This window comes from Bombina bombina, chromosome 11 (genome assembly GCF_027579735.1).
Source record: "Bombina bombina isolate aBomBom1 chromosome 11, aBomBom1.pri, whole genome shotgun sequence".
Lineage (NCBI taxonomy): Eukaryota > Metazoa > Chordata > Amphibia > Anura > Bombinatoridae > Bombina > Bombina bombina.
In genome coordinates, this window is record NC_069509.1 from 5,320,645 (window position 1) to 5,342,269 (window position 21,625).

At 42.2% G+C, this 21,625-nt stretch overlaps 1 protein-coding gene across 1 annotated transcript in view; it reads left to right on the top strand.

The window, feature by feature from the left end:
* The window catches only part of RNF40 (ring finger protein 40), a 186,477-nt gene that overhangs the window by 147,645 nt on the left and 17,207 nt on the right, over positions 1-21,625 (top strand). The window contains exons 13-14 of the mRNA XM_053694814.1: positions 19,998-20,210; positions 20,290-20,415. Of these exons, the coding sequence (XP_053550789.1) occupies positions 19,998-20,210; positions 20,290-20,415 (339 nt within the window). The remainder of the gene's footprint in view (positions 1-19,997; positions 20,211-20,289; positions 20,416-21,625) is intronic.

The following is a 21,625-nucleotide window of genomic DNA, read 5'->3' on the forward strand; positions in this document are numbered from 1 at the left end:
TATCTCTGAGAGGGTTCTGTGTGTATCACTCCTTCAGTATACGTACATCAGCAGCGCAGTATTAATAACATATCTCTGAGAGGGTTCTGTGTGTATCACTCCTTCAGTCTACGTATATCAGCAGCGCAGTATTAATAGCATATCTCTGATTGGGCCCTGTGTGTATCACTTCTTCAGTATACGTACATCAGTACCGCAGTATTAATAGCGTATCTCTGAGAGGGTTCTGTGTGTATCACTCCTTCAGTATACGTACATCAGCGGCGCAGTATTAATAGCGTATCTCTGATTGGGCCCTGTGTGTATCACTTCTTCAGTATACGTACATCAGCACCGCAGTATTAATAGCGTATCTCTGAGAGGGCCCTGTGTGTATCATTCCTTCAGTATACGTACATCAGCAGCGCAATATTAATAGCGTATCTCTGAGAGGGCCCTGTGTGTATCACTCCTTCAGTATACGTACATCAGCAGCGCAGTATGAATAGCGTATCTCTGAGAGGGTTCTGTGTGTATGACTCGTTCAGTATACGCACACCAGCGCAGTAATAACGTATCTCTGAGAGGATTCTGTGTATATCACTCCTTCGGTATACGCACATCAGCAGCGCAGTATTAATAGCGTATGTCTGAGAGGGTTCTCTGTGTATCACTCCTTCAGTATACGTACATCAGCAGCGCAGTATTAATAGCACATCTCTGAGAGGGTTCTGTGTGTATCACTCCTTCAGTATACGTACATCACAGCGCAGTATTAATAACATATCTCTGAGAGGGTTCTGTGTGTATCACTCCTTCAGTATACGTATATCAGCAGCGCAGTATTAATAGCGTATCTCTGATTGGGCCCTGTGTGTATCACTTCTTCAGTATACGTACATCAGTACCGCAGTATTAATAGCGTATCTCTGAGAGGGTTCTGTATGTATTACTCCTTCAGTATACGTACATAAGCAGCGCAGTATTAATACCGTATCTCTGAGAGGGTTCTGTGTGTATCACTCCTTCAGTATATGTACATTAGCAGCGCAGTATTAATAGCGTATAACTTCAGTATACGTACATCAGCAGCGCAGTATTAATAGCGTATAACTTCAGTATACGTACATCAGCAGCGCAGTATTAATAGCGTATCTCTGAGAGGGTTCTGTGTGTATCACTCCTTCAGTATACGTACATCAGCAGCGCAGTATTAATACTGTATCTCTGAAAGGGCCCTGAAGTTATGGTGCAACTTCAACAGGGCTCATGAAAAGTATACGCTTTAGGATATTCAGCTGTATTCTTCGTTGCTTTTTTTTTCATTATTTGTTAACTGCATACAAAATAACTTTGCAGTTTAAAATTTAAAGCAACAGTATTTTCAGTATTTCCTGTTAGTTCATCCGTTGTGATTGGATACAAATAAAAAGAAAAAAATATTCTATTCCCTTAGAGGATAGTTTGATGCGTTGTCTGAGGCTTTTAGTCAGTAGTTTTCCTGGATATGATCCAGGATTGAATAAAGCTTTCAATTGGTTAATTCCTTTATTTCAATTGCTTCCCTTCCATTATCAAACTGGGAGCATAGGCGATTCTGTTCCAGCTCTTGGAACTTTTTGGTTAGAGCCTTGTTTTACGGATTGTGTTCTTAGACTAGGATTTTGGTGAACACATAGCCTGCTGTTGTATTAGAGACAGCACGGGGAAAATGCTCCGGTCCAGGATTGGGTCTTGTAGGGGGCTGACTTTCACTCAACTTTTTCACTCAAGTTTGGTTTCCAGCTCAAATGTTTTTCTCTCTGAGGCAGTTCCTGCTTTCCAGTTTGTCTGAGGGTCAGACAAAGGGAAAGACATTCTTACACTGCATAAGAGACCTCTCAGACCTGGGAGTGGTTGTTCCAGTTTTAATACTGGTACAGGATCTGGGGTTGCAGGTCGTGTTGTGGTTCCCAAAAAAAGGGGCTTTTAAGACCATTTTTAATGAAGGGTTCTGTCCTTCAAGATGGAATCTATTAATTGTTCCATTTCTTCCCTGATCCTAGAGGGTCAATTTATATCAACGGTGGATTAGGGGTTAAGTGCCTTCATGTGCCGTTCACGAGACTCGTCTCTAGTTCTAGGGTTTGCCTTTCTAGTCAAACACTTCCTGTTCGTGGTCCTGCCTTTCGGTCTGGCTACAGTTCCGAGTTCTTCCGTAGGCGCCCTATCTGACTAATATCTTAGTCCAGGTGTCATCCTTACAGCAAGCAAGATTTCTACGGACATGAGGTTATTCTTCCTGTGACCTCACGGGTGTAAGGTGACTTTGGAAGAGTGTTCCTTAGTCCCAAGCTCAAGGGTTGCTTTCTTGGGAATCATGATGATTTCCATATCAATGAAGATTTTCTGACTGAGGTCAGGAAATCAAGACATTTCTGGTCTAGCCCTTCAGTCCACTTCTCGCCTTCAGTGGCTCAGTACATAGCGGTATTCGTCCTGCTGGTAACGGCAATGGAATTTAGCCGGTCAGATGGCTCAGCATACTAGGGCACTGGGGCTGGGCTCTGTAACAACCTGAGGGTTGCAGGTCAATCCTCGGTGAGGTCCACTCAACCTTTCATCCTTCTAAGGTTGATAAATTGAGCAGCGCCTTGTGTCACTTAAATTTCCGTTTGTTTGTTCCACCTCAGACCTATGCGGTTAACCATACTCAGGCAATGGAACGAACGGAGATTATTCAAACTTGTCTCCTCAAATAACTCTAGATCAGGAGACAAGGGACTCTTTTTCTATGATAGTTGTCTCTGGACTCTAGCGGAGTCTGTTCTTTTTATTGACTTCCTGCAACTTAGAGCGAGCTTCAATGCTCTTCTGGTCTGGCCTCCGTTGACTTCGGACCAGTTTCTTTCTTGCTATCTGTCAGCGTTCCATATCCCAGGGGTGGACACTTGAGAACCGGATTTTCTGAGTAATCAGATTTTTCATCCAGGTGGGATCTCCATCCGGGAGTATTCTCCAACCTGATTTTCGACTAGGGTTGGCCGGAGTTGGATCTCTTGGCATCTTGTCAGCCTGCCTGTTTTTTGAGATACAGGTCCAGGTTCAGGGCCCCCAGTCCGAGCTGATAACTGCCTTGGCAGTTCTTTGGTCCTTCAGCCTAGAATGTCTATTTCCCCCGTTTGTGCTTCTTTGCCGGGTGATTGTTCAACTCAAATAGGAGAAGGCATCAGCGATTCTCCTCGCTTCTGCGTGGCCTCGCAGGATTTGGTATGATGATCCAATGATCATGTCATCTCTGTGATCTTGGGCACTTCTGTTGAGGAAGGACCTTTTCTTCAGGGTCCCTTCTTCTGTCCAAGTCTAGGTTCTCTGAGGCTGATTGTTTGGTGATTGGACGCTTGATCCTATACTAGCGAGGTGTTTTAGATTTTATCTTAGATACCTTATTTCAGGCATGTAAGCCTGTAACTAGGAGGGTTTTCCATAAGATAGGGCATATATGTCTTTATTGGTGTGAATCCAAGGGTTACTCATGGAGTAAAGTTGGGATTCCCAGGAATTTGTATTTTCTTCAAGGAAGGGTTTTTCAGCGAGTTCCCTAAAGGGTCAGATCTCTGCCTTATATAATTTGTTACTCCAGCGTCTGGCAGATGTCCCAAACGTTCAATCCTTTAGTTAGGCTCTGATTAGAGTCAGGCCTGTGTTTAACCAGTTGCTCCTCCATGGAGTTTGACTTTAGTTTTTGAAGTTCTTCAAGGGGTTCTGTTGAACCTATGCATTCCATAGATATTAAGTTGTTATCTTGGAAAGTTTTATTTCTTGTTGCCATTTCTTCTGCTCGAAGAGTGTTTGAGATTTCGGCATTACCATATAATTCGTCTTGCCTTATTTTTCTTTTGGATAAGGTGGTGTTATGTTCTAAACTTGGTTTTCTTCCTAAGGTTGTTTCTGGCAAGAACATCAATTAGGAAATTGTTATTTCCTTGTGTTCTAATTTTTCTCTCAGAAGGATAGTCTTCTGCAGACGTAGTTTATCGTCTTTTCTGTTTGACATTTTTTATAGAAAACATAGGGGTCAGGAAGCTCCTTCTTTCTTTTTGGATGCAGAATATCATCCGTTTTACATATGAGATTGCTGGACCACAGCCTTCTGAAAGAGTTTCGGCTCCTTCCACCTGGGCTGTTGCTTGCTCGTGGACATTTTAACAAAATGCTTCAGTTGAGCTGATTTGCAAGGCTGCGACTTGGTCTTCTCTTCCAATTTTTTCTAAATTTTTCAAATTTGATATCTTTGCTTCGGCTGAGAATGTTTTTGGGAGAAAGGTTCTTCAAGCAGTGGTGCCGTTAGGTTCCCTGTCTTGTCCCTCCCTTTTCATCCGTGTACTATAGCTTTGGTATTGTATCCCACAGTAAGGATGAAATCCGTGGACTCATCGTATCTTGAAAAAGTAAAGGAAATTTATGCTTACCTGATAAATTTATTTCTTTTTCGATACAATGAGTCCACGGCCCGCCCTGTTCTATTGAGACAGGTTATTATATTTTCGTTAAACTTCAGACACCTCTGCACCTTGGCTTTTCCTTTCTCTTCCTAACTTCGGTCGAATGACTGGAGTGGGGGGGAAGGGAGGAGCTATATATACAGCTCTGCTGTGGTGCTCTTTGCCTCCTCCTGCTGACCAGGAGGCGATATCCCATAAGTAAGGATGAAATCCGTGGACTCATCGTATCGAAAAAGAAATAAATTTATCAGGTAAGCATAAATTTCCTTATCTCTGAGAGGGCCCTGTGTGTATCATTTCTTCAGTATACGTACATCAGCAGCGAAGTATTAATAGCGTATCTCCGAGAGGGCCCTGTGTGTATCACTCCTTCAGTATACGTACATCAGCAGCGCAGTATTTATAGCGTATCTCTGAGAAGGTTCTGTGTGTATCATTTCTTCAGTATACGTACATCAGCAGTGCAGTATTAATAGCGTATCTCTGAGAGGGTTCTGTGTGTATCACTCCTTCAGTGTACGTACATTAGCAGCTCAGTATTAATAGCATATCTCTGAGAAGGTTCTGTGTGTATCATTTCTTCAGTATACGTACATCAGCAGCGCAGTATTAATAACGTATCTCTGAGAGGGCCCTGTGTGTATCACTCCTTCAGTATACGTACATCAGCAGCGCAGTATTAATAGCTTATCTCTGATTGGGCCCTGTGTGTATCACTCCTTCAGTATACGTACATCAGCAGCGCAGTATTAATAGCGTATCTCTGAGAGGGTTCTGTGTGTATTACTCCTTCAGTATACGTACATCAGCAGCGCAGTATTAATACCGTATCTCTGAGAGGGTTCTGTGTGTATCACTCCTTCAGTGTACGTACATTAGCAGCGCAGTATTAATAGTATATAACTTTAATATACGTACATCAGCAGCGCAGTATGAATAACGTATCTCTGAGAGGGCCCTGTGTGTATCACTCGTTCAGTATACGTACATCAGCAGCGCAGTATGAATAGCGTATCTGTGAAAGGGTTCTGTGTGTATCACTCCTTCAGTATACGTACATCAGCAGCGCAGTATGAATAGCGCATCTGTTAGAGGGTTCTGTGTGTATCACTCCTTCAGTATACGTACATCAGCAGCGCAGTATTAATAGCGTATAACTTCAGTATGCGTACATCAGCAGCGCAGTATTAATAACATATCTCTGAGAGGGTTCTGTGTGTATCGCTCCTTCAGTATACGTACATCAGCAGCGCAGTATTAATAGCGTATCTTTGAGAGGGCCCTGTGTGTATCACTCCTTCAGTATACGTACATCAGCAGCGCAGTATGAATAGCGTATCTCTGAGAGGGTTCTATGTGTATGACTCGTTCAGTATACATACAGCAGCGCAGTAATAATAACGCATCTCTGAGAGGGTTCTGTGTGTATCACTCCTTCAGTATACGTACATCAGCAGCGCAGTATTAATAGCGTATCTCTGAGAGGGCCCTGTGTGTATCACTCATTCAGTATACGTACATCAGCAGTGCAGTATTAATAGTGGATCTGTCAGAGGGTTCTGTGTGTATCACTCGTTCAGTATACGTACATCAGCAGTGCAGTATTAATAGTGTATGTGTGAGAGGGTTCTGTGTGTATCACTCCTTCAGTATACGTACATCAGCAGCGCAGTATTAACATATCTCTGAGAGGGCCCTGTGTGTATCGCTCCTTCAGTATACGTACATCAGCAGCGCAGTATTAATAGCGTATCTTTGAGAGGGCCCTGTGTGTATCACTCCTTCAGTATACGTACATCAGCAGCGCAGTATGAATAGCGTATCTCTGAGAGGGTTCTATGTGTATGACTCGTTCAGTATACATACAGCAGCGCAGTAATAATAACGCATCTCTGAGAGGGTTCTGTGTGTGTCACTCCTTCAGTATACGTACATCAGCAGCGCAGTATTAATAGCGTATCTCTGATTGGGCCCTGTGTGTATCACTTCTTCAGTATACGTACATCAGCAGCGCAGTATTAATACCGCATCTCTGAGAGGGTTCTGTGTGTATCACTCCTTCAGTATACGTACATCAGCAGCGCAGTATTAATAGCGTATAACTTCAGTATACGTACATCAGCAGCGCAGTATTAATAGCGTATCTCTGAGAGGGTTCTGTGTGTATCACTCGTTCAGTATACGTACATCAGCAGTGCAGTATTAATACCGTATCTCTGAGAGGGTTATGTGTGTATCACTCCTTCAGTATACGTACATCAGCAGCGCAGTATTAATAGCGTATAACTTCAGTATACGTACATCAGCAGCGCAGTATTAATAGCGTATCTTTGAGAGGGTTCTGTGTGTATCACTCGTTCAGTATACGTACATCAGCAGTGCAGTATTAATAGTGTATGTGTGAGAGGGTTCTGTGTGTATCACTCGTTCAGTATACGTACATCAGCAGTGCAGTATTAATAGTGTATCTGTGAGAGGGTTCTGTGTGTATCACTCCTTCAGTATACGTACATCAGCAGCGCAGTATGAATAGCGTATCTCTGAGAGGGTTCTGTGTGTATGACTCGTTCAGTATACATACAGAAGCGCAGTAATAATAACGCATCTCTGAGAGGGTTGTGTGTGTGTCACTCCTCCAGTATACGTACATCAGCAGCGCAGTATTAATAGCGTATCTCTGATTGGGCCCTGTGTGTATCACTTCTTCAGTATACGTACATCAGCAGCGCAGTATTAATACCGTATCTCTGAGATGGTTCTGTGTGTATCACTCCTTCAGTATACGTACATCAGCAGCGCAGTATTAATAGCGTATAACTTCAGTATACGTACATCAGCAGCGCAGTATTAATAGCGTATCTCTGAGAGGGTTCTGTGTGTATCACTCGTTCAGTATACGTACATCAGCAGTGCAGTATTAATAGTGTATCTGTGAGAGGGTTCTGTGTGTGTCACTCTTTCAGTATACGTACATCAGCAGCGCAGTATTAATAGCGTATCTCTGATTGGGCCCTGTGTGTATCACTTCTTCAGTATACGTACATCAGCAGCGCAGTATTAATACCGTATCTCTGAGAGGGTTCTGTGTGTATCACTCCTTCAGTATACGTACATCAGCAGCGCAGTATTAATACCGTATCTGTGAGAGGGTTCTGTGTGTATAACTCCTTCGGTATAGGTACATTAGCAACGCAGTATTAAAAGCGTATCTCTGAGAGGGTTCTGTGTGTATTACTCCTTCAATATACGTACCTCAGCAGCGCAGTATTAATACCGTATCTCTTAGAGGGTTCTGTGTGTATCACTCCTTCAGTATACGTACATCAGCGCAGTATTAATAGCTTATCTCTGAGAGGGTTCTGTGTGCATCACTCCTTCAGTATACATACATCAGCAGCGCAGTATGAATAGCGTATCTCTGAGAGGGTTCTGTGTGTATCACTCCTTCAGTATACATACATCAGCAGCGCAGTATTAATAGCGTATATCTGAGAGGGTTCTGTGTGTATCACTCCTTCAGTATACATACATCAGCAGCACAGTATGAATAGCGTATCTGTGAGAGGGTCAGTGTGTATCACTGCTTCAGTATATGTACATCAGCAGCGCAGTATTAATAGCGTATCTCTGAGAGGTTCCTGTGTGTATCACTCCTCCAGTATACGTACATCAGCAGCGCAGTATTAATAGCGTATCTCTGAGAGGGTTCTGTGTGTATCACTCCTTCAGTATACGTACATCAGCAGCGCAGTATTAATAGCGTATCTGAGAGGGTTCTCTGTGTATGACTCCTTCAGTATTTGTACATCAGCAGCGCAGTATTAATAGCGTATCTCTGAGAGGGTTCTGTGTGTATCACTCCTTCAGTATACGTACATCAGCAGCGCAGTATTAATAGCGTATCTCTGAGAGGGCCCTGTGTGTATCACTCCTTCAGTATACGTACATCAGCAGCGCAGTATTAATAGCGTATCTCTGAGAGGGTTCTGTGTGTATCACTCCTTCAGTATACGTACATCAGCAGCGCAGTATTAATAGCGTATCTCTGAGAGGGTTCTGTGTGTATCACTCCTTCAGTATACGTACATCAGCAGCGCAGTATTAATAGCGTATCTCTGAGAGGGTTCTGTGTGTATTACTCCTTCAGTATACGTACATCAGCAGCGCAGTATTAATAGCGTATCTCTGACAGGGCCCTGTGTGTATCACTTTTTCAGTATACGTACATCATCAGCAGTGCAGTATGAATAGCGTATCACTGAGAGGGCCCTGTGTGTATCACTCCTTCAGTATACGTACATCAGCAGCGCAGTATTAATAGCGTATCTGAGAGGGTTTTCTGTGTATGACTCCCTCAGTATTTGTACTTCAGCAGTGCAGTATTAATATTGCATCTCTGAGAGGGCCCTGTGTGTATCACTTTTTCAGTATACGTACATCATCAGCAGTGCAGTATTAATAGCGTATCTCTGAGAGGTTCCTGTGTGTATCACTCCTCCAGTATACGTACATCAGCAGCGCAGTATTAATAGCGTATCTCTGAGAGGGTTCTGTGTGTATCACTCCTTCAGTATACGTACATCAGCAGCGCAGTATTAATAGCGTATCTGAGAGGGTTCTCTGTGTATGACTCCTTCAGTATTTGTACATCAGCAGCGCAGTATTAATAGCGTATCTCTGAGAGGGTTCTGTGTGTATCACTCCTTCAGTATACGTACATCAGCAGCGCAGTATTAATAGCGTATCTCTGAGAGGGCCCTGTGTGTATCACTCCTTCAGTATACGTACATCAGCAGCGCAGTATTAATAGCGTATCTCTGAGAGGGCCCTGTGTGTATCACTCTTTCAGTATACGTACATAAGCAGCGCAGTATTAATAGCGTATCTCTGAGAGGGTTCTGTGTGTATCACTCCTTCAGTATACGTACATCAGCAGCGCAGTATTAATAGCGTATCTCTGAGAGGGCCCTGTGTGTATCACTCCTTCAGTATACGTACATCAGCAGCGCAGTATTAATAGCGTATCTCTGAGAGGGCCCTGTGTGTATCACTCCTTCAGTATACGTACATCAGCAGCGCAGTATTAATAGCGTATCTCTGAGAGGACCCTGTGTGTATCACTCCTTCAGTATACGTACATCAGCAGCGCAGTATTAATAGCGTATCTCTGAGAGGGCCCTGTGTGTATCACTTTTTCAGTATACGTACATCATCAGCAGTGCTTTGAGTTCAAGCTACACATAATTAACCCCTTCTTAGCTAAATCCTGAGGTTTTCGTGACACCTCCCCCAATAAGAGACACAAAAGGGGGTGGCTACGAGCCACTCCTGATGCGTATCAAAGGGAGCTTCCCCTTGCGGTGAGAACACCATTGCCAGACAGATTGCACATAGCAGTTTTGGCAGCAGGATGCCCTCCTTTTAAAAGTGAAACACTAGTTGCTCTACCCAACTGATTGAATATATTGCAGGGCCCCTCCCATGCAGCCTCTAGTTTGTTCTGTCTCATGGGCGTGAGTACAAGAACATTATGGACCATCTCACACACTCCCTCTCTGGCAGTAGAATCCTGCAACTGTGTTATGGTGCGAATACCGCATCTCTGGGTTTTGCAGGTACCTCCCCAATAAGGCTTGCATCTTATCCATGAATAACACATCATCCCCTGTTACAGAGGTGCCTGTGAAACCTAGTGTCTTGCTACCTATGGTGTGCTCTCTAAACATATTGTGTGCTGTCAGTTGCTGCTTAACTACCATGGGCTCTTGCCCTCCCACTGGAGTAGAATTCCTGTACTCCTGCACTCTGTTATGGTTGGTAGGGGGTTGACTAACTGCCCCCCTCCTCCTCACTGTGGGTTCTAACTGCTGAGCCTGCTGGGGACACTGATGCTGCACATCTATCAGTGTATTTGCTGAATGGCACTGTGGGGCTGTGTAAATACACTTCTCTGTACTCCTCCCCCCTGTGCCTGCAGTCTGTGTCAGTCTCTGTCTCCTAGCCTGTGTAGTCTTTTTGTAGGTCACAGCTGAGGTTACTGGGGTCTCTGTCACCCACAATCTTTCACACTCACTCTGGGGGTCCCTCAAATAGTATCCTGTACCCTCCTCCCCCACACACTCTGAAATCTGTGGCTTTGCTGCTTCTGTCATAGAGTGGGCTAGCTTGCCCCCCTGCTCTCTCTCACAGTCAGTCTGCCACTTTGCATCCTCACACAGAATCTGGGATCCTTTTGACACTGGTGCAGACAAGCACACATCTTCCTTCTGTCATTTATCCCAACTATTGTGTCTTCTCACAGGGAATGGAATTGGCCCTGGCACAAACTGGCACACATCATTCAGCGGCCCAGTCATTCTCTCCCCCGTCAATCTCACCTCCTTCTATAGAATCCACTGATTCAATCACAGGCAGACACGCACCCCTCATCTGCCTTCTCTCACAGACAGTTTCTCCCTGTACAGCTAAACTTGGTTCAGGCACAGACAGACCCACACAGTCTATCTGCCTTTCTCCCCCATCAGTCTCACCCTGTACAGCTAACGCTAATTCTGCCGATACTGCTGGTTTAAGTACAGGAAGACACACACCGTCTGTCTGTCGTTCTCCCCAGTCAGTCTCTCCTCTTACAGATTCACCTCTCAGCACAGACACCCCCAGTTCAGGCACAGCCCTGCGCACACATGCACTCTGTCCTCCCTCCTGGTCATAATGTCTCTGAGCATTTTTACACACAGACCTTTCCACATATGGGTCTGCAACTAATGTCACTAGGTCACATGTAGCATTGTCAGGCACATAAAGAGATAACAATCTACCCAAATCAGTACCCAGTAAAACATCATTAGGAATATTTTCAGATACCCCCACTTTTCTTAAACCTCTCCCAACTTCCCAATCAATATATACACGTGCCATAGGCACTGCAAGTTTCATTCCCCCAATCCCTTTAACTGCTAGAGTCTTTCCAGGTATAATGTTCTCAGAGTTCACTAGCTTTGGACGCACCATATTCACTTCTGCACCCGTGTCCCTTAGCCCCAAGGTTACCTTGTCTCCAACAGTCACAGGTTGCAAGTTCTCATGGTTGTTTTCCTCTGGACAGGTAACAAACAAAACAAATGCTGGTACTTCTGAGGGATTACTCCCTCCAGCTGATTGCCCCAAGTTAATCCTCTCTGGGCAAGTGGAGCTGATGTGGCCCACTTTGTTGCAAGCAAAACATCTGTGGGTATCCCCCTGCCCAGATGCAGCACTCGCCCCTCCTTTCCCAGAGGGAGCAGACACACTGGATAAAGGCACAGCAGGTTTTGTGAAGGGGGGTCATGCAGTAGCTCCTTTACAGGTGGATCCCCCCTTAGAAAAGGATTTCCTCCCATTCTCTGGAGACCTGTTAGCTGTGTAAAAATCAGCCAGCTCGCCAGCTTCCAATGCTGTTATGGGCTTCCGATCTAAAACCCATTCTTGAACTCCGGCTGGGCACAGCTGCATAAATTGCTCCTTCACAATCAAATCTTCCAGCTCCTCCATAGTGGCAACTTTTAATCCTCTGACCCACTGTTTAAAGGCTGTCATCAAGTTCCCAACAGCTGTAGTATAGCTCTCTGACAAACCTTTCTGCAGAGAACGGAATTTCTTCCTGTACACCTCAGGAGTAAGATTATATCTTCTCTGCAGTGCAGCTTTAATGGAATCATAGTCCTGATCAAACTCTGGGGGTAGGTCAGCAAACTCCTCCAGTGCAGGACCTTTCAGGCCAGGGGTAAGGTACTTGGCCCACTGCTCCCTTGGCAACTGGAACTGTCTGCAAACTTTCTCAAAGCTACGCAGGAATACATCCACATCTCCATCTTTCTCCAGGGTGGGAAAATTCTCTGCACGCACTCTGGGAGCAGGTGGGTCTCTAGGTTCACTAACAACAGGGGAGACCGTCCCTCTCTCCAACCGTGCAAGCTGTAGCTGATACTCTCTCTCCGCCTCTCGTTCAGCAGCCTTTCTTTCAGCTGCCAAAGCCTCTCTCTCTCTCAGCTGCCAGAGACGCCTGTCGTTCAGCAGCCTGTCTTTCATAAAACTTTGTAATCAGTTCCATGCACAAACTTGCATCCACTGAGCCAATATGTTTAAGAACAGTTTGCAAATAACAGTCCAATGGATCTCCAGATCCTGATGAATCACTGCCCACAGCTGCAGACATCTCTGCTGAGACTTCAACTGGTGTGATTTGGCTGTTATCATATTCAACAAGAGCTTGTATAAGTAAATCTTTGTTCTTTGAACGTGTTGGAATATCCCGCTCCTGGCATAGCAGCATAAGTGCCTCTTTAGATCGCTGCTCGTATGCCTCCATAGCAAAAATAAAATAGAAAAGAAAAACAGAGAATAGGGAAGGGGACTGTTTTGCAATGTGTGATTATATATTGCACTGAGTTTTAGCCTTTGGAAATTGTAAGAAACAATTTCTTTTAGTACCGGGATTTTCACACTAGCAAATCCACAAACACTAAAATCTAATAAAAAAATGTATCTACACCGCTGCCCACCAATTTGTGACGAACCAAGGTTATCCAGCCCTGCGCCAGTCACTTATTTGGCACAGAAAGGGTTATCAGCCCCCTTTTTCTATCACCAATAGGTCACAATCTAGCCACACCAGGCAAGCTTGTGATTCAGTTTAGTGGGTGCAAGGGTTAACCACACTCCCCTAGTCTGTACTAGACGTAAGAGAAATGCCCAAAACTCCCTTTTTAATGCCACCCACAATAAACTATCAATCCTATAGCTCCAATACTGCCACAACTTAAAATTTATTAAAGGGAAAATCCTAAGAAAAATCCCAGACTTTACACATGAACTCTAGAAATACAATTTAGCAGAAAATAACCTAAATTATACAGTTCTAATATTCCAGTCTCTTTCAGTAACGTGGTTCAATTATTAGACAAAGGCCAAACTTAATAAAGGAATTATTTATTATGCTAAAAATATTATGCACAATGCATTATTAATAAAAAGTTGTTACAAATAAAATTACACACGCAAACAGTGTTTTAAAATAAAAAGGAGAAAAATAACAGACCTAATACTTCACTAGCTTATGAGTCTGCCCCCAGGGAGATGGGCAAGAAGAAAAGTTGTCACTCACGCTGCAGCAAACAGCCTCCCATGTAGAATGAACAATTTCAGTGTTAACACCCAAGACCCTTATACTTTTTTTCCCTTAGATCAAGTTGCTTGACCACACCCTCCTGGGCAGGCTAAGAAAACCCCCCTGTCTTTATGACCTTCAATAGACTAATTTCTTGCCTGAAATTATACAATCCATTATAAGTCCTGCTAGGTAAGACATTTCTATATTTACATATCTAGAACATTTTAGTTTTATTGGGAGAATCGGTTTGATATCAAATATGCCGTAGGTTGTCATATTTACCTTCCTTTAAGGTTATAACAGTTTTAACACACATATGTACATAATATACCAGTGTCCTTTCAGTTACCGATGAAGGGCCTGTTTTGCATCAGGCATTCTTTTTTTTTTTTTTTTTTTTAAATCTTTTTATTAAGTTTTTTTCACACAAACATTGAACATTAAAAGGACACAAAAAGAAAGTAAAGTAAATCTCATTACCAGCATTACACTTTTACCTTAATTAATACCGTACAATGATAGTATTCCAACATACATATCATATTATCATCATCTTATTACAAAAATTACTTCATTATCTTTAATTATCCTTGGTGCCTTACAAAAATAAATTTTACATCACATTATACAGTGTATGACAAAGAAAATTTTAAATTATAATTACCTAACATAGAATATTCTTCAAGTGCTATCAATTTTATACGGGGAGAGAGAGAGAAAGACAACAAACAGAAAAAAAACAAAAAAACAAAAGGGATGGGGAAGGAAAAATCACTCTTTGGATGACGAGCCTTTGGATGGCGAGCCTTGTCGTTACATTACACCCCAAATTGGGTTAGATCTATCCAGTGATAGGGTAGTTCACCCTCTAGTACTAGAGAAAGAAATATTGAAGAGTTCTGAAATCTAGCAATAAATTGGTGTTGCAGCGGTGCTGGCCAGGCACTTATATATTTTTTCCACTTTGCAAAGAAAGCTCGGTAATGTATTTCCGAGTTGAATTTAGTATCATATGATTCAATTGTCATTTGTAAAGTTAATAAGTTTACTAGTTCGGGGATGGTAGGAATCTTTGGTGTTTTCCACTCTCTGAATAGTTGATTTCTAACTGCTATTATGATAAAATTGATAAAGAGTTGTTCTCCTTTACTTCTCCTTTCTGAGTCTAGCATAAAAATCAGTCGAAAAGTTATGATAATTTTTTTTTCGAGATATTTATTTAGCCAATAATTAACTTTTCTCCAATATTGGTTAATTTTCGGGCATGCCCATATACAATGAATGATATCTGCCATTTCTTCTTTACATTTAAAGCAACAACTTGTTTGTCTAGTCTTTGAGATCTTATATAGCCTATATGGGGTTAGATAGTAATTATTAAGTAATTTTATTTGGGCTTCTCGCCAACTTATATTACTAGTTGCTTGTGATGAAAGAGAGATACTCTTTTCTATCTCCTGCTCTGTTATATTAGGAATTATTTTCATTATATTTTCTTTGAGTTCTCTTATATTATTTTGGCCTGACTTTATAGTTAAAGATTTATACCAATAAGACGATGATCGTCGGCCTATCTCATACAGTTTAATTCCATCAGGAATCTCCTTAGCACCCCACTCAAATCCACTTGTTCTGCACACTTGGCTAGCATAATTCCTTATCTGAAGATAAGCATAGAAGTTCTTGGCCGAAAGGGCATATCTACTGGATAGATTTTCAAATGACTGTAATGTCTTGCTATCATCCTGAAAGAGTTGGGACACATAGACAAGTCCCTTCCTTTCCCATTCTGAAAATACCAAATCCCAGATTCCTGGTGTAAAGTCGGGGTTACCTTTAATAGGGAGCAAATGTGATGACCTTGGGTTGTGTCCCAATTCCTTACAGTACTTCTGCCAAGCATTTATAATATTGACAAAAGTCAGACTATATGCAATGTTACTTGGTAACTTCTTCACAGGACAATGTAGTAAAGCTCTCAAATCAAATGGTTTGACGAGCTTTGTTTCTATATCATAATAAGTCACATAGTTTGCTTCTGTTACCCAGTCTACCGCAAATTTTATCATACAGATCCAATTATAGTATTCTATGTTTGGCAGTGCTAATCCCCCATATTTTTTAGGCTGTGTTGATCTATTCCTTGATATTCTAGGCCGACTCTTTCCCCAAATAAACAGTGAACATGCTGTATAAAACCTTTTAGTATCTTGCTTAGTAATAAATAAAGGGAGATTATGTAATAAATACAAGATCCGTGGAAAAAAAATTGTCTTTATTAGCATAATCTTAGCGGAAATCGATAGATAGTATAATTTCCAATTTTTCATCTCATCTGCCATTTTGATAAATATATCCTCAAAATTGAGCTTATACCATTCGCTTGGATTTTTTGAGATTTTAATTCCCAGATATTTCATATTATCCGCTTCTTTAAAGACATGCGGAAAATTACTATTCGGAGTCTTATGAATCCACAAAATCTCAGATTTTATTGGGTTAATTCTGTAGCCAGAAAAAGTACTAAAACGGTTAATTAACTGCATAGATTGGGGAATACTATATCTTGTATCGCTTAGGTACAGCATAAGGTCGTCTGCATAGAGAGATAGAATAACATTCTGATCTCCCAAGGCTATACCTTTTAATTCCTGTCTAAGCCATATTGCCAGTGGTTCTAATGACACATTAAATAAGAGGGGTGACAAGGGGCATCCTTGCCTCGTGCCCCTCTGTAATGTAATATACTGTGATACAAGACCATTAACTAATACTTGCGATCTTGAGTTTTTATATATATTTCTGAGCATATTGACTATACAACCAGAAAACCCAAAATTTTCAAGCGCCAAAAACAGATGTTCCCATATAATTGAATAAAAAGCCTTCTCGGCATTTAGCATAACTAACGCAAGGTCTGTCTTTATCTTATTTTTCTCTCTTTTTTTATTATAATAATTATCTATAGTCAGTAATACTTTCCTAATATTACGCGCTACATTTCTTCCTGGTATAAATCCTGTCTGGTCGCTGTGAATTATTGTTCCAATAACTTTTTTAAATCTTTGGGCAAGTATTGCCATCAACAATTTATAGTCATTATTTAGGAGGGATATGGGTCTATATCCGCCTGGATCTTCTGGATCTTTACCTTTTTTATATATTCGTGTTATAATTGAGTCTGAAAAATATGGGGAGTTCATCTGACTTTCACAGAGATAATAGTTAAATAATCGGGTTAAGGTAGTTGTTACCTCTTTAGTTAAAAAATTTATAGAATTCGGCGGGTAGCCTATCTGGGCCAGGGGCTTTATTCTGTTTCATAGCATTAATTGCCTTTTCACATTCTTCAATTGTTATTGGCTGGTTAATCATCTTTAAATAGTCATCAGTAATTTTTGGTAATTTAATATTCTGCCAGAACTTTTCTTGCTCTAATTCATCTATCTTTACCTTTGAATAGATTCTTTTATAATATTTATGGAATATATCACAGATTTCAGTGGTTTGGGTACATTTTCGCTCTCCATCTCTAATGCTTGTTATTATATTTTTATTTTTCCTAATTTTATATATTCTTGCTAAATGCTTGGCAGTAGTGCCTTGGAATCCTTGATAGCGAGCTCTATTTTTTAAATCTTCTAATGACCAGGCTTCCCTCATGAAAAGCTCCCTAGCTTCTTTAGCTTGCATGTATTTATTCCAATGAGTATTATTCGGCTCACTCAAATATCTCCTGTATGCATTTTTGAGTTGGTTAGCAAGTTGGGTCTCTTGTTGTTTATATTTCTTTTTTTCCTTGATCATGTGTGCTTTTATCTCGCCTCTCAGGACAGTCTTTCCTGCCTCCCAGAAAGTTTCTATTTTATGTAAATACCCCATATTATTTCTATAATATTCTCTCCAGGCTTCCACCAACCAATTTCTAAATTGTGTATTGTTTGACATGTAATTTGGAAAATGAAAAATGTTATTATTCTTACCCCTAGAAGGAGAACTCTGTAATTTTATACTCACTATCGCATGATCCGACAGGGTGATTTCCGAGATTTGTGACTCAACATCCAGAGATAGCAGTCTCTCTTCTAGCAAAAATAAATCTATTCTAGAAAAGTTTTTATGTGATTTTGATTCACATGTATAGTTGCGTGTATCAGGATGTTGTATTCGCCATATATCTTTTAAATTTAAAATTTTGCAGAAGTCCCTAAAAAATTTAGCTTCCCTTGCATAATATCTTGGCGAACTCAATCTGAACCTGTCTATCTCCGGGTGTTGAGTCATATTAAAATCTCCGGCTATCACTAAATTACGGTCCAAATATGGAATCAGCTTATTCTTAATTTTATTCCAGAACTGAACATCGAGTTCATTTGGTCCATATAAATTACAAAGTGTCCAGAGTTTATTATTTACTTCTATTTGTGTAACAATATATCTACCGGATGGATCTAGATCCTGGTTTATAATCTTATAGCTAAGGTTCTTCTGGAATAAAATAGCCACGCCACATTTCCTACTATTACATGGAGTGGCCAGCACCTCTGCAATCCATCCAACCTTTAGATTATCAATTTCAGCTGCCTTTAGATGCAATTCTTGCAAAAAGATTATATCAGGTTTCTGTTTTTTAAGCTGCTTCAGAATATTCTTTCTTTTAATTGGAGACGTTATCCCTCCCACATTCCATGATATTAGTTTGAGCTCAGAAATCATTTCTAGTTTTGTATATTCTCATATCTTTTATCACAGGGGGGGTGGAGGGGAGCATAAAGAGAAGAAAAAACAAAAACAACAACAAAAAAAAATTCTCTCCCCGTATAGAAAGCAATTATATTCAGGTAACACTTTTTTGTCTTCTTTTTGGTTACCTGTAGCACTTTAAAAATATAAACAAAATTAAAAACATTTAATTCGTACTCCTTGCATCAGGCATTCTATTGACAGCCTAAGCCATAAACTTTATCCTGTGTATCTCTGAGACTAAGAGCTTGAGTGGCTTTATGACTCAATGCATACACAATAACATTTGGTGGGGCTATTTAGGAAACTCCTGGCAGTTCAAAGAAAACACAAGTTACAATTCTTCTTGAAAACAAATAACTGTTTTGAGTTCAAGCTACACAGAATTAACCCCTTCTTAGCTACATCCTGAGGTTTTCGTGACAGACACTGAACCCAAATTTTTTCTTTTGTAATTCAGAAAGAGCATGCAATTTTAAGCAACTTTCTAATTTACTCCTATTATCAATTTTTCTTCATTCTCTTGCTATCATTATTTGAAAAAGAAGGCATCTAAGCTTTTTTTTGGTTTCAGTACTCTGGACAGCACTTTTTTATTGGTGGATGAATTTATCCACCGATCAGCAAGGACAACCCAGGTTATTCACCAAAAATGGGCCGGCATCTAAACTTACATTCTTGCATTTCAAATAAAGATACCAAGAGAATGAAGAAAATCTGATAATAGGAGTAAATTAGAAAGTTGCTTAAAATTTCATGCTCAATCTGAATCACGAAAGAAAATTTTTGGGTACAGTGTCCCTTTAATAGCTTATATCTGAGAGGGTTCTGTGTGTATCACTCCTTCAGTATACGTACATCAGCAGCGCAGTATTAATAGCGCATCTCTGAGAGGGTTTTGTGTGTATCACTCCTTGAATATACGTACATCAGCAGCGCAGTATTAATAGCGTATCTCTGAGAGGGTACTGTGTGTATCACTCCTTCAGTATATGTACATCAGCAGCGCAGTATTAATAGCGTATCTCTGAGAGGGTACTATGTGTATCACTCCTTCAGTATATGTACATCAGCAGCGCAGTATTAATAGCGTATCTCTGAGAGGGTTCTGTGTGTATCACTCCTTCAGTATACGTACATCAGCAGCGCAGTATTAATAGCGTATCTCAGAGAGGGTTCTGTGTGTCGCTCCTTCAGTATACGTACATCAGCAGCGCAGTATTAATAGCGTATCTCTGGGAGGGTTCTGTGTGTATCACTCCTTCAATATACGTACATCAGCAGCGCAGTATTAATACCGTATCTCTGAGAGGGTTCTGTGTGTATCACCCCTTCAGTATACGTACATCAGCAGCGCAGTATTAATAGCGTATCTCTGAGAGGACCCTGTGTGTATCACTCCTTCAGTATACGTACATCAGCAGCGCAGTATTAATAGCGTATCTCTGAGAGGACCCTGTGTGTATCACTCCTTCAGTATACGTACATCAGCAGCGCAGTATTAATAGCGTATCTCTGAGAGGGCCCTGTGCGTTTCTTTCCCTGCTGAACTCATACAGCAGTATGCTCCTGAAAGAGTACTGTGCATGTTCCCCCATATATTACACCTCAGCAGCGCAGTTTAATACTTGTGCCTTTTGCAGGAAGAAGAGGCTCTGCTCTCAGAGATGGACGTGACAGGCCAGGCGTTTGAGGATATGCAGGAGCAGAACATCCGCTTGATGCAGCAGCTACGAGAGAAAGATGACGCAAACTTCAAACTCATGTCTGAGAGGATTAAATCCAACCAGATACACAAACTGTTAAAGGAGGAGAAGGAGGAGCTGGCGGAACAAGTCCAGGGGCTAAAGACGCAGGTGCGTAATTTGACAGATGTTACTGGTAGACACCTGCTGCATGCCTGCGTCACAGCTCTGTCTGTCACTGTCTTGCTAGGTGGATGCACAGCTGCTGCAGGTTCAGAAGTTGGAGGAACGGGAGAGGCTGCTACACACCTCGCTGGCTGCTATAGAGAAGGAGTTGGCCCTACGGATCCAGGCCCTGGAGCTGCATAAGAGGAAGGTGAGTGTCTGACCAGCTGTCTGTCTGTGCAGTCACTAGGTGTCTGACCAGCTGTCTGTCTGTGCAGTCACTAGGTGTCTGACCAGCTGTCTGTCTGTGCAGTCACTAGGTGTGTGACCAGCTGTCTGTCTGTGCAGTCACTAGGTGTCTGACTAGCTGTCTGTCTGTGCAGTCACTAGGGGTCTGACCAGCTGTCTGTCTGTGCAGTCACTAGGTGTGTGACCAGCTGTCTGTCTGTGCAGTCACTAGGTGTGTGACCAGCTGTCTGTCTGTGCAGTCACTAGGTGTCTGACCAGCTGTCTGTCTGTGCAGTCACTAGGTGTCTGACCAGCTGTCTGTCTGTGCAGTCACTAGGCGTGTGACCAGCTGTCTGTCTGTGCAGTCACTAGGTGTGTGACCAGCTGTCTGTCTGTGCAGTCACTAGGTGTGTGACCAGCTGTCTGTCTGTGCAGTCACTAGGTGTCTGACCAGCTGTCTGTCTGTGCAGTCACTAGGTGTCTGACCAGCTGTCTGTCTGTGCAGTCACTAGGGGTCTGACTAGCTGTCTGTCTGTGCAGTCACTAGGTGTGTGACCAGCTGTCTGTCTGTGCAGTCACTAGGTGTCTGACCAGCTGTCTGTGCAGTCACTAGGTGTCTGACCAGCTGTCTGTCTGTGCAGTCACTAGGTGTGTGACTAGCTGTCTGTCTGTGCAGTCACTAGGTGTGTGACCAGCTGTCTGTGCAGTCACTAGGTGTGTGACCAGCTGTCTGTGCAGTCACTAGGTGTCTGACCAGCTGTCTGTCTGTGCAGTCACTAGGTGTCTGACCAGCTGTCTGTCTGTGCAGTCACTAGGTGTGTGACCAGCTGTCTGTCTGTGCGGTCACTAGGGGTCTGACCAGCTATCTGTCTGTGCAGTCACTAGGTGTCTGACCAGCTGTCTGTCTGTGCAGTCACTAGGTGTGTGACCAGCTGTCTGTGCAGTCACTAGGTGTCTGACCAGCTGTCTGTCTGTGCAGTCACTAGGTGTCTGACCAGCTGTCTGTCTGTGCAGTCACTAGGTGTCTGACCAGCTGTCTGTCTGTGCAGTCACTAGGTGTCTGACCAGCTGTCTGTCTGTGCAGTCACTAGGTGTCTGACCAGCTGTCTGTCTGTGCAGTCACTAGGGGTCTGACTAGCTGTCTGTCTGTGCAGTCACTAGGTGTGTGACCAGCTGTCTGTCTGTGCAGTCAC